Below are 11,353 nucleotides of genomic sequence, written 5' to 3'. Positions count from 1 at the left end.
TAAAAAAAAACAACCATCTAACACAAGATATACAAATATCAATTTTTATATTCATACAACACAGTAGAAAATATGACACATCACACTTTTTCCAGGTAAAATGTAATCATAGCTTAACTTTGATGGTGCTAGACGTCCAACTTGTTTCAAGTGGGAGGTGTGGGTGTGAACATTCACTTTTTGTCATTGGTTCACTTGCTGCCACCCCTCCTGCTCTCAATAGATTGGACATCCACCAATAATAAAGTCATTAAACTCACAGCAGAAGGTTAATTGGACGCGATGGGTAGGGCAACTGGCGCTAGGAAACCACCGCATTTAATCGCATACAAGTCGCATTCTTACATTTTTTTACAATTTTTCTCATATAAGCCGCCCCCCAACATATAGTAAATGTTACATCCACTGGTGAAAAATGGATAGCAAGTCTTTGTACACATAAGCCATACCCTTGATTCAGTCTTTTTTAGGTACAAATACGGCTTATATGCGAGTATAAATACGGTAAATCTGTGTTTTCTTAGTACTCCATGATGACTTTTTAGTGGCATGTTAGTACTGAGGCGGGTATTGGTGCCAGGCTAATTCAACTCAGCTAACAGAAAGTGAAACCGCAAATTGAAGAATACTGAGAGTCGTCCTTTGGCTTGTCATTGTCAATTAGGAGAAGGATTTTGGCCGAACCTTTGGAAAAAGCTGAAAAACATAGAATAAAGGAGGAATATATGATTATTTCCATGTTTGTTTAGTCGTACTAGGCAATGTTGCCGATCAACCAATTGGATTTGGTCTTACCCCAAAGTAGTTGTTGGGTACAAAGCCCTCACGGCCGCAGAGCGACGCCCACCACCAATCGCCACCCTCGGCCTTCTGCAGGATGGTGACCATGTCGCCCTCACGGAAATTCAGTTCATCCGGGGCTTGAGCCGGGTAACTCCACAGGGCGTACAGCACGCCGGAATTTTCCATTCCCATTGCTTCCTCCATGTCTGAACGGAAAGGGGCGGGACTCAAATGCTAGTGACCATGTCGTTTGGCAAAAGTGGTGTCTTACCTCTCAGGAAGCTCTCGCAATCCTCGAAACCCACGGCGTACGGGTCGCACTTTTGCGCGGCCGTGGCGCCGTCGCTTTCTGTCATGGCCATGACGGCCGCGCCGTTACGTACCAGGAACTCGCAGAGGGGGCGGTCGTTGCACGAGGCTGCACAATGTAGCGGAGTCCTGTCGTAAAAGGGCAATTTGATTGGTTAGCAGTTGATACTAATTGACACAGGAGGGGCTGGGCATTGGCAAAATGTACACCAGGCGGTTGCTACGTTAGCTAGAGACAGATGCTAATATTTTTTTGGTTTTGTCATGTTAGCAATAAATGTGAATAGACAAATTTAGCTTTTTTAAACTGTGCTGTGGTTTGTTATGGTTGGCGTAAGAAATGTAGACGTTTACCATCCGTGGCTGTCGGGGGCGCTCACATTTGCGCCCGCGCGGACCAGGAAGTCCACCACGTTGTGGTGGCCGCCACAGATGGCGTTGTGGAGCGCCGTGATGCCCTCGTCGTTAGGCTGGCTCGGATCCGGCATCTACGGCATGCACATTTCTCCATTGGTAATCAGTGGATAACATTAGCATTAGTCTTCGTACCTCCTGCACGGCGCGTTGCACCGTTTCCAGCTCCCCCACCAGTGCGCCGTCCAGTGCTAGCACCAATGGGCTGAGGCGAGCTCGTCTACCAGAGCTTTTGCTTTTGTCTCGGCCGGCTCTCAGGATGGAATGGTAGTTCTGAAAGGAAAAGGCAGTCAGAGTTGAAATGTGGTTGTCCTGCTTATTCAGGCTTTACTGTTTCTTACTCTGTAGTCCTGGAGAGTGGACGTCGAGGACGGGGTTCGCAGCGGAGGTAGCGCGGGCGTGTCCTCGTCTTCCGACAAGTTGCCCGACTCGCTGCCTCCCTTGCGCCGGAACAGCTTGTTGATGAGCTTCTTGTATTGGTTGCGCTCGTAGTGCGACGCCTTGCCATGAGGTCGCGAGGGGTCCGCCGAGCCACGCCTTTTTAGGGGGCGGGGGATCTCCGAGCGGATGCGCAGTAGCTCTTCCAGGTCGGGGATCTCCTCGCTCTGGGCTTCGGGGGCCACTACCGGCTGGAGGCGGGTGGGGCTAAGAGGTCGGGGAGGTTCACCGGGAGGGCCGGATTCGCCCTCGCGGATCGGGGGCATGGGGTGAACTGTCTCGCGTCGGGATAGCTCGGCGTCGATGTCACCAGGGTTCAATGCTGCCGAGAAAGGACAATAGACACTTGAAATGATGATTTAGTTTTCCCAAAAGGGATATTTTTTTGCTTTTTACCGTCACTGTAAACAGCCGGTTGTCTCAACTCGGGTGGTGGATGCATAGCGGCTTGGCTGAAGAAGTTCCTGGATGGGCCAGGCTGGTAGTGAGCCTCCCAGGGATTCCCGGGTGGGCCGGCCAGATCGGAAATGGCACCCCATTGGGGGTTCTGAAGACGTAGGATGACGGAGAGCGGGATGGGACGACGTTGGCGGGACTGGGTGGCCACGGGAGGGATGGAAATGCGGGAAATGATGGGCTGTTGGTGATATTGTTGGGATTGGTTTGGAGATGCCACATCTGGAAGGACTTTCACACGGGTGTTTCTGGACAAGGAGCCTGGTGGGAATTGGACTGGTGGACTGCGATGATTCTGGAAAGAAAATGCAGTCATAATTGAAAATGCTTAGTGGAATCTGTCCATTGGTTTTTGTTCTTTCAGAGGTCAAAAAGCCCTTCAAATCAGAGGCTGTGGTGTTCCTCAAGGCTCAATCTTAGAGCCCATTTTTTTTGCACCACTAGATGATTTTTTCTCTCTATTCTTAACAGCAAGGAGTGGATTTTTTGCCAAAGTAAACTCCAAAAATCTTTGGTCACCTAACCCCATCAAGGATTAAATGTTAAACCCTGTCTTTTTTGGACCGTAGCAACAGATGTCTTCCAGATTTGAGTTTCTCCACTCAAAAAAATGGACTGCTGAGACATGAATGTTACAGAATAACCTCTTAAATGTGGTCCCCACCGTAATGTTATATTCCAACTGGCAACTTCCCGATTTAAGGATGCCAATTTTATGATCCCAGGCCTAAAATGGCCGATTCCACACCGCACACACCTTTTTGGAGCTGGAGGCGGTGGCAGGGCCGTCCAAATTGGATTCTCTCCAGTTGCTGTTTGGCACGGATGTTCTCAACCATTCGCTTTCTGGAACAAGACCATAGAAGAACCTTTTGATGTCTCTAATTTGCCTCGTACAAAGCCAATATGGACGACTGACTCACTGTCATAGGTGCGGTGAGGTTTGCTTTCAAAGGACGTGTCCAGATCTGTCTCGTTCCACTTGTTAGGACTCTTTTGCCTCTGTATGCCCTCGTCTGAAGTTAACCGTCAAAATACAAAAAAAAAACAAAAAATTATTGACAAATTCCTATTGGTTGATAGCTTGCTAAGATTTGATCCAGTCCTTTTGTTTCCTCTTGGCTTAAACAATGCTTCGTTTGTGCCGTAACATTTTAATTTGCCTGGCGTGCATACCTGACTCATTTAATAATTGAGCATCTCAAGTGTGGTACTTATTAAATATTTTTTTTGATGTTGAACTGATAAAGGGACTTGCCACATCTTGTGTCATTTTTATAACCTTTTTTGGTAACTTTGTGGCTAATTGTATGCTAAATTGTGACTGGTCACAGCCCAGTGATTGGCCGACTACCAATTCTGGGTGTCCCCTGCCTACTACCCACACTGGGCTGGGATTGTCTCCAGCACCCCTGTAGTGAGTGACAAGCCAAACGGAAAATATGTGAATGAGTGGGAAGATTTTGAAAATGATTTCCTGCCCGTCAACCAAATGTAGCTGTCATTTTATGTCCTGGCATTCATTTTGAATGGCATATCCACTATGCATTTATGACTTCTTGGATGCAGTGTGGTTTTGGATGCTTTCTCACTGTCGTCGCAAACCTGTTTGACGGCTGCGTGTTCCCACTTGGATGGAAAAATGTAACTTTTACTGTAACACGAAAAGTCCGGCAGCGGCTCCGCCCTCTCAAGCAATTTCAAGACTCCTTAACATGTTGTGGCATCACATCCCACTAAAATTTCAATCTTAACTTGCCACAATTTCACTGTACTACGGCACTAGTTCTGAAAATCAGGCTACAGTAATCCCTCGATTATCACGACTTCACGACTTGGCGATTTTTTTCTGCTATTCATTTTTATCGGAAAAATCTCGCCATTTTGGTCCTTACCAAAATGTTTACGGTCACTCACCAGATTGCCTAAACGCAAAAGCCCGAGGAAGCGTTTCAACTGCCAAAGGCGACGGAACCCTTTCGGGCCTTGGCGACCTCCGCCCATCGAAGGGACTCAACCGTTTAGGCGAGGGAAGCGGCAAGTGCGAGACGGGACTATGTGCCGGGGACGGACTTCTTTCCGTGTAGCTCGCCGATCCACGGGAACTGTTATCGTAGCTTCGTCTGGGGCCGTGGGGAGACTGCTTGGGGCTCATCTGACGATAAGTGTAGCCGTCAGAAGCGGCTCGGGGTGTTGTAGATCGCCCCATTCTGGGCGAGGAAAGAGGGCTGCTTTTATTCGTATTGCTTGGAGACTCCGTCAACGTGTAGCTGATGTTAGTCCAGTTGCTGGACGTGTCGAGCAGCGGTAAGCTGTTGCGATGCGGATTCTGTGCGCCAAAAAATAATGCACGTTATTGCTAGGTCGCGTTAGCATTAGTGCATTAGTCTAGGTTTTTACCTGAAACCCAGGTTTTCTGTCTTTGGTTCCAGAAGCGTCCTTTAGCATGGAGTCGAACTGGTTGGCCAGGGCGTCCGCGTTGGCGAATGAGGCGTTGAGGTCCTCGTTCATTGTTTGGACTGGAAAAAGTTGTGGAAATTTAGGGGAAGTCAACGAATGATGGGGATGTGTATACTCACACAATAGGCTGCTCCCGTAGCTACTTTGAGAAGTCATGGTGGTTAGCTAGATATCTAGCGATGTTAGGCTTCTGGAAAACACAAAAGAAGGTCAAAACTTTGCAGTATTTTGGGCTGATTTTTGAAATTTCAACCATATGATTATAAAGGACATTTAATCACTATTTAAAACTAAACTAAAAGTTTTTTTTAAAAAGAACAAAGCCCATGTAGTGGATACCTGAGAAAAAATATTTATGCTACCTAATACAAGTAGCATTGCTTTCTAGCATTCATTCAAACGAATGATGCATCTTTATTTTACAAAAATGTTTTACAAAAATTTATCATTCTATCAATACAATGACATCATTCAACCATTTAAATCTTGATTTTTTTTCAGTACTCCCATAGAAACCATGCTTTGTTATTTTAAGCTACCGATTTCAACGCGCTATCATCCAGACATTTCAAGTATTTTTAGACTTCAAATACCAGACCACATCGTTCAGACACCCTTAAGAACGCCGCCATTAGTCCCACCCTGAAACTGATATATTTTCTCACCGCATCTTTAACCTGGGCCGTCCCTATTGTTCGCCACGAAGCATGAAGTGATCCCCGGGGGGGTTAAACGTTGACATCTCCACACCCTTCCCGTATGCGTCGCCATCGTGGGCGATAGGTATGTCAACTGCTTTTCTACCGACATGACCTCACATCTAGTTTCGTGACTCAATGGCGTCGCGTCGGAGGGCCCGCGGGAGCCCCTCTTGACAAGTTTTTCCTGTTTGCTGACTCATGTTATAATTGCAATTTGATTTGTCTTACAGCCAAGCTTCGACATGATTGGCTAAGAGGTTCAGAGCCAAGAGTCCACATATGATAATTGCTATTAAGTTCCAGGTATGTTGAATTGAATGTTTTTAATTGTCATTATTGACATTATTATATTATATATACATGGACAAAGAAGATGCTTTGGCTGATTTAGCTCTTATTTTGAAGGGAACTACACAGTCACCTCTAGAGCCAGCCCTTGGTGATGTTTTGGATTTTTTTGGTACAAAATCTTGCAGTGGAGGAGGAGCTTATGTTTAAAGGTTTGTAAACTAAAGTGACCACTCAATATTTAACACTATTGTTCCAGTTAATACGTTTGTTTGTGTTTTTTTTAATATTTTTGTCAGTTTTACAAGTTTAATTTACTTCTTGTACATGTGGCTGATCTTTAATCATTTGACCCACTTTTACTCAAAAACAGAGCTTAACCTTTCACCCCCAAAAAAACTGAAAATAAATAACAGCAGTTCCAACGTACGATTGCACCATATTTAGTAAAAGTTCAAAAGGTCAGTTCCGCTGAATCAGAATGTTGCATTTCCCCAAAAAAAATTATAAGTTAAGCAAGACTTTGGTTCTTCACCTTTTACCAGAATTTACAGGGTAACCAAAGGTCGGTCTTTGTTTTATTATATGTAAGGAGAATTAGAGATTATCATCTTTTGCGTAATATCATGCATTGTTTGTCTTTGTTGCCGTAATCTCTTTCGCATTCCAAAACTCCTTTGTTTTCATTTTATTCGTCCTTCCATCATTTCCTTTTTACAGAACTCTGCTCAGAGGTCAGCTTTGTCTTTTTAAACTTTCATTTAAATATCATTGCAGGAGGAATATGTTTTTCATTCCTTTAATGACGGATAAACATGCAATTTTGACCAGACACCCTAACAATCAGCAAAGAAATGTAATATTTTCCCAAATTTGGCAAGAAATTGCTACAAAACATCATGAAACTTGAAAAAATCTCATACAACTTGCAGCAAAATCCCATAAAACTGTCACAAAAACCACATGAGACTTCTTTAATCCCTCAAAACTCAAGGTAAATAATCCATAATCTTCCAAAATTGTCTGATTTAATTTAGCAAAACTCCTTTATTTTTGATTACTTTTGCTTTTAATTAAATCCCATCAAAATCCTATAATATTAAGAAAATCTTCTCGACTTTAAATCACCCAAGATTCTTATTTTCCTTCTTTTTTGCCATTCTTTCCCCTCAAAAATATTATTTCACTTTTATTCAATTCCTAAACCATCTTTCCAAACACCATCAAAAATCCTATGAGATAAAAAAAATCTTCTCAACTTTCAATCACTCCAAATACTTATTTCCCTTCTTTTTTTGGCATACTTTCCCCAAAAAAATCTGTCTATCCTCAGCCCTTTATGTCAGTGGGTTACGCATTGGTCCCGCCGAGATATTTTTAACCCCCCCTTACACTGAAAAAAAAAAAATGTACTGCCAAAGCATTTGTCACCTCGGAAAGATGACTCAGTCAATCTTTTGTATTTGCAGACTTTTGCAAGAGTTACGCCCAGCTTGCTCGAAACAACTCTCACCCGTTGACTCACCGACGTTCTAGCCATTGCATCATAACATTTTTTTTTAAAGAAAACACTCTTTCCCTTTACTCTAGTGTCCATGCATCTCAGGAATCCGTCCGTGCTGCGACACACGTTCAACATTTCCAGACAGCTAACAAAGCCAAGCCGTTACGCAAAGATTTGCAGGTCGTTTCCCACAATTTATGTTCTCTGTCCAAGCGATTTTGCAGGTTTTTTTTCCTGTTCAGGACTTAGAAAGCGAGTGTTATGCCACAATGTGGTTTTTGTGACCACAATATTTATTGGTGTGAAATACTGAAGATTAACTGAAGCTATTTTAGGGTAAAATCTTGTTTCCTTAGGTTAGAAAAAGACTTCTACTTTTCTTTGGCGGACAATGACAGTAAAATAGTTAAATGCTATGACTTCAAAATAAGTAATATATACTAGTATAAAGATTAGGATGTTCCGAATCCTATCACATGATTAGAAATCAGGAATTGGGTAAAAAAATATGTTTTAAGGGCTACAAAACACAAAAATAGACGTAAAAAAACATCAAAAATGGGGGAAAAACTGTACTTTTAAATTAATTGCAGAAGTATTGGGTCGTCAATCGCCATGGAGATTTTCCCAAAACCATGTGACTTGAATTTGGGTGCAAAAATATGCAATTAGGACAACTCTGATTTTTAAGACTATGTAGAAACATGCAAGTTTGTTATTGTGCTAATCAAGTACTAAAGAACATTCTACAAATACTTTTGATTTGCTTGCCGAGGTGAGAAAAGCTTCCAATTTTGCACGTCCTTAACATGTGTCAAGTCCCAAACATACCCATGCTTATCTGACACAGCATAACAAGTTGTCAAAATAGTTTGACTGACACTTCAGTTTCATTCGGTTGGATAATAGTGTTGCACAAATACTGATCCCATGGACCCGCACATTTAAAATACATATTTCTATCCTTTTATTTACATATTAAATCCCTGCATATTCACTTAAATGTATAATAATTGCTATCATGGCTTGCTAGACAGGGTAGCTAATGTGTGAGGCAATACTTAAATAAACTATTGTCATTTTTTTTACTTTTGTTGGCCACAAAAAAATCATGCGGTCGGCCCTATCTGGCCCCCATGCCTCGAGTTTGACACATTTAAGAACATGCTAGTTTTTTCACAAAATATTTCCAGTAGAAAAATCAAGCCCATTACAATTCTGCTATACTACCACAATAATTTTATCTAAAACTACTCCAATCTATTTCTGGACTATTATGTTCTCTTTGGTCGATGCTTGCAAAATCAGACTCCTACAAAAATAGTAACATCTGATCTCCATTAGCATGTGAAAACAGAAAAAAACACTTCCTCGCCTTTAGGAATTCACCCCGACTAAAACTTCATTCTTTTAGGACAAAGAAGGGGTGAATTTTGCAAGAATCCACATAAGAAGACTCTTACCTCCAAGCAAAAGGAAAATTCCTGTCTTTTTCCTGCTATTGAGACTACGGGAGAAAGAAAACCTGCGTATCCTGACCCTGGAACTTTTTTTTCTTCCCTGGGCTTCCTGAAGTAGGCTGCCCAGTCACAGAGTGGAGTGTATGTACACACACACCACACACACACACACTCTCCCACCACACACACCCCATTCCAGATCCGCCCTATGCTCCTCCTCTGCATGAACGCCTTTAACCTGGTGCAAGAAGCTTAAAGAGACAATACTTAGTATAGAAGATGGCTATGCTTAAAGTAATTATGTATGTATAATTGTTTTTTTTTTCTCCCTGGCTGCCTTTGACAGCTGACGTCCATTCCATTAGGACTGAGATGGTGGATATCTGCCAGGCCTCCCAGTTCAAATGGATTAGACATAAACTAATGGAAAGCTCATTTAAATTCACAGCATTTGGAACAAGCCATTTGATTGGACGTCTGTCATAATCAATGGCAATGAAAGAGTTAAAGACACACAAAAAAAATGACATTGCTCACAGGTGCAGTCATTTTATGACGTCAATGATACCAAAATACACAGACAAATAATGAAAGTTGTTTATGAACATGATAAAACATGCCACTTTTTTAATACATTAAATTATCATTTTGTTGTGTTTACAATGACACCTTACGTTTCTATTTCTTAGACCGAAAGACAGTCGAATGTCAAAGTACAAATACGTATGAGCACATAATGAATGTAGTCCTTGTCTGGTGTGCGTTTGTCATCATGATGTTTGCGTCGTATCGGCGCGACGTCTGATTCGTGGATGGGGTAACCACGTGATTTACATTTTCTAGGCGCTCCGCCCCTGGACGTGAACGCACTTCCGCCCCAAGATGGTCGTCGGAGCTTTCCCAATTGCCAAGCTCCTGTATCTCGGAGTGAAGCACCTCAGCAAACCCGTTGCCAATCGGATAAAAGCTGGGGCTCGGAGGAGCCAGTTTTTCAAGAACTACATATGTCTGCCGCCGGCACAATGTGAGTAACCGGCCTTTAAGGACGCGTGGTGACCGCTAGATTCGAGTATCAGACAGCTATTATAACCCTTCTTGCAAATAGCCAATGGGATCGTGCTTAGTTTAGCCTCGTATCCAATGGGAGTCGCGAATTCCCTTGACCGACCAATGAAAGACAAAGTGGGTGGGTCATGTTTGTCATTGAAGCCTGTGTTAGCAATACAGGACAACTCCCCACTTACTCAATAGTTAATTCATTTTAAATACAGTCTAAAGTCCAACGACATATTTAATTAGATTAGAAGAGCAATCTACTGTTGATCATTTTGTGTTATCTCGAGTTTCAATATAATCCACATTTAAAGGCATTAAACTTACACACATATTTTAATTATTATCTTTAGTGTATAATATTTTAACACTGATGATTTTTAACTTGAAAAAGATGGATTATAATAAAAACAAATTTCTAATATTTTTAATTTTGTATATAAGGACACGAATGCATCTCATAATCAAGTACCCAGATATTGATCACAGACTGTTAGGTATCTGCAAAACCTTATTATAAACCTTAATTTAAAATATGGATAAAGTAATAGCTCAAGGGAGATTACCCCCAACACAATACAGTATATGGCATTACTGAAACCCACATATTCCTTCTATCACCGCAGTATACCACTGGATCGAGATGAGAACCAAGATGCGGATCATGGGCTTCCGAGGGGCCAACATTAAACCACTGAACGAAGACGCGGCCGCCGAGCTGGGCGCCGAGCTGCTGGGCGAGACTGTCATCTTCCTGGTGGGTGGCGGGTGCATGGTCCTGGAGTACACCAGGCAGGCGGTCAACTCGCGTCGCAAAGAGGACGAGCTCAACGAGACGCTCAACCATCTACAGACTCAAATTGGCGAGCTCACGTTTACCACAGAGACGCTAAGCGCTCAGTTAAGAGAGGTGAACAGGCAGCTGGCCTCCTTCCCTATGCCTGAAAAAAAGTGATTTGCTTTTCAAAAGAGAACACGCCATTGATGCGTGTGAAGTGTGACGCTGCTACGTTGACCACCGCCACTGCAGGGAGGAAGAAGTGGACATAACATCAAGGAGCTGTCATTTCATAGGGGCTCATTTTTTGGAGCAACTTTGTGCATGGAAAATGGTGATTGCTATGATATTCATAGTGAATATTTTGTGGTTGATATTACATGCTTGCTACAAATTGGACTGACTGTAAATACGAATTGTATCAACAAATTCAAACGTGAAATGAAACAGCAATGACCGTTTCAATATCAAGTGGGATAGGTTTTGTTTCAGACATGACAATTTCTCAGTCATAATCACTGTCAATAATTGATGCTGATTTATGTGGATGAATGGTGTAAAATAAAGACAATGGTATTAAAGGTTGTACAAATTTCCCTAAAAATAAAATGATGGCATTATCAATCTTTGTCCTTGTTGCTCTTCAAAAAACTTTTTAATATAGTTAAAAAATCTAAATATCTTTAGTGTTCTCAAATGCGAGGATTAT

General features: G+C 42.4%; 2 protein-coding genes across 3 annotated transcripts; one reads left to right on the top strand and one right to left on the bottom strand.

Moving 5' to 3' along the window:
• Positions 1-536: 536 nt before the first annotated feature.
• Positions 537-9,171, bottom strand: ppp1r13l (protein phosphatase 1, regulatory subunit 13 like). 2 transcript variants are annotated; one of them, XM_077721967.1, is made up of 11 exons: positions 4,980-5,019; positions 4,801-4,919; positions 4,318-4,729; positions 3,324-3,416; positions 3,158-3,246; positions 2,341-2,695; positions 1,848-2,266; positions 1,642-1,779; positions 1,447-1,580; positions 1,055-1,221; positions 537-989 (listed from the first exon to the last, which is right to left on the bottom strand). In XM_077721967.1, the coding sequence occupies exons 1-11, from the start codon at positions 5,014-5,016 to the stop codon at positions 772-774; spliced, it is 2,181 nt and encodes a 726-aa protein (XP_077578093.1). In that variant the 5' UTR covers positions 5,017-5,019; the 3' UTR covers positions 537-771. The 2 variants fall into 2 exon arrangements, with proteins under 2 accessions (XP_077578093.1, XP_077578092.1); XM_077721966.1 differs by lacking the exons at positions 537-989; positions 1,055-1,221 and adding an exon at positions 8,817-9,171 and having other exon boundaries at positions 1,385-1,580; positions 4,980-5,050.
• On the top strand, positions 5,756-11,268 carry opa3 (outer mitochondrial membrane lipid metabolism regulator OPA3). Its single transcript, XM_077721975.1, has 5 exons — positions 5,756-5,864; positions 5,967-6,061; positions 8,768-8,954; positions 9,657-9,837; positions 10,493-11,268. Exons 4-5 carry the CDS (start codon positions 9,696-9,698, stop codon positions 10,819-10,821), a joined length of 471 nt encoding a protein of 156 aa, XP_077578101.1. The 5' UTR covers positions 5,756-5,864; positions 5,967-6,061; positions 8,768-8,954; positions 9,657-9,695; the 3' UTR covers positions 10,822-11,268.
• The last annotated feature ends 85 nt before the right edge of the window (positions 11,269-11,353 follow it).

Source organism: Stigmatopora nigra, chromosome 8, assembly GCF_051989575.1.
Source record: "Stigmatopora nigra isolate UIUO_SnigA chromosome 8, RoL_Snig_1.1, whole genome shotgun sequence".
In the NCBI taxonomy this organism is placed as follows: domain Eukaryota; kingdom Metazoa; phylum Chordata; class Actinopteri; order Syngnathiformes; family Syngnathidae; genus Stigmatopora; species Stigmatopora nigra.
This window is presented reverse-complemented; position numbering and strand designations above follow the sequence as displayed.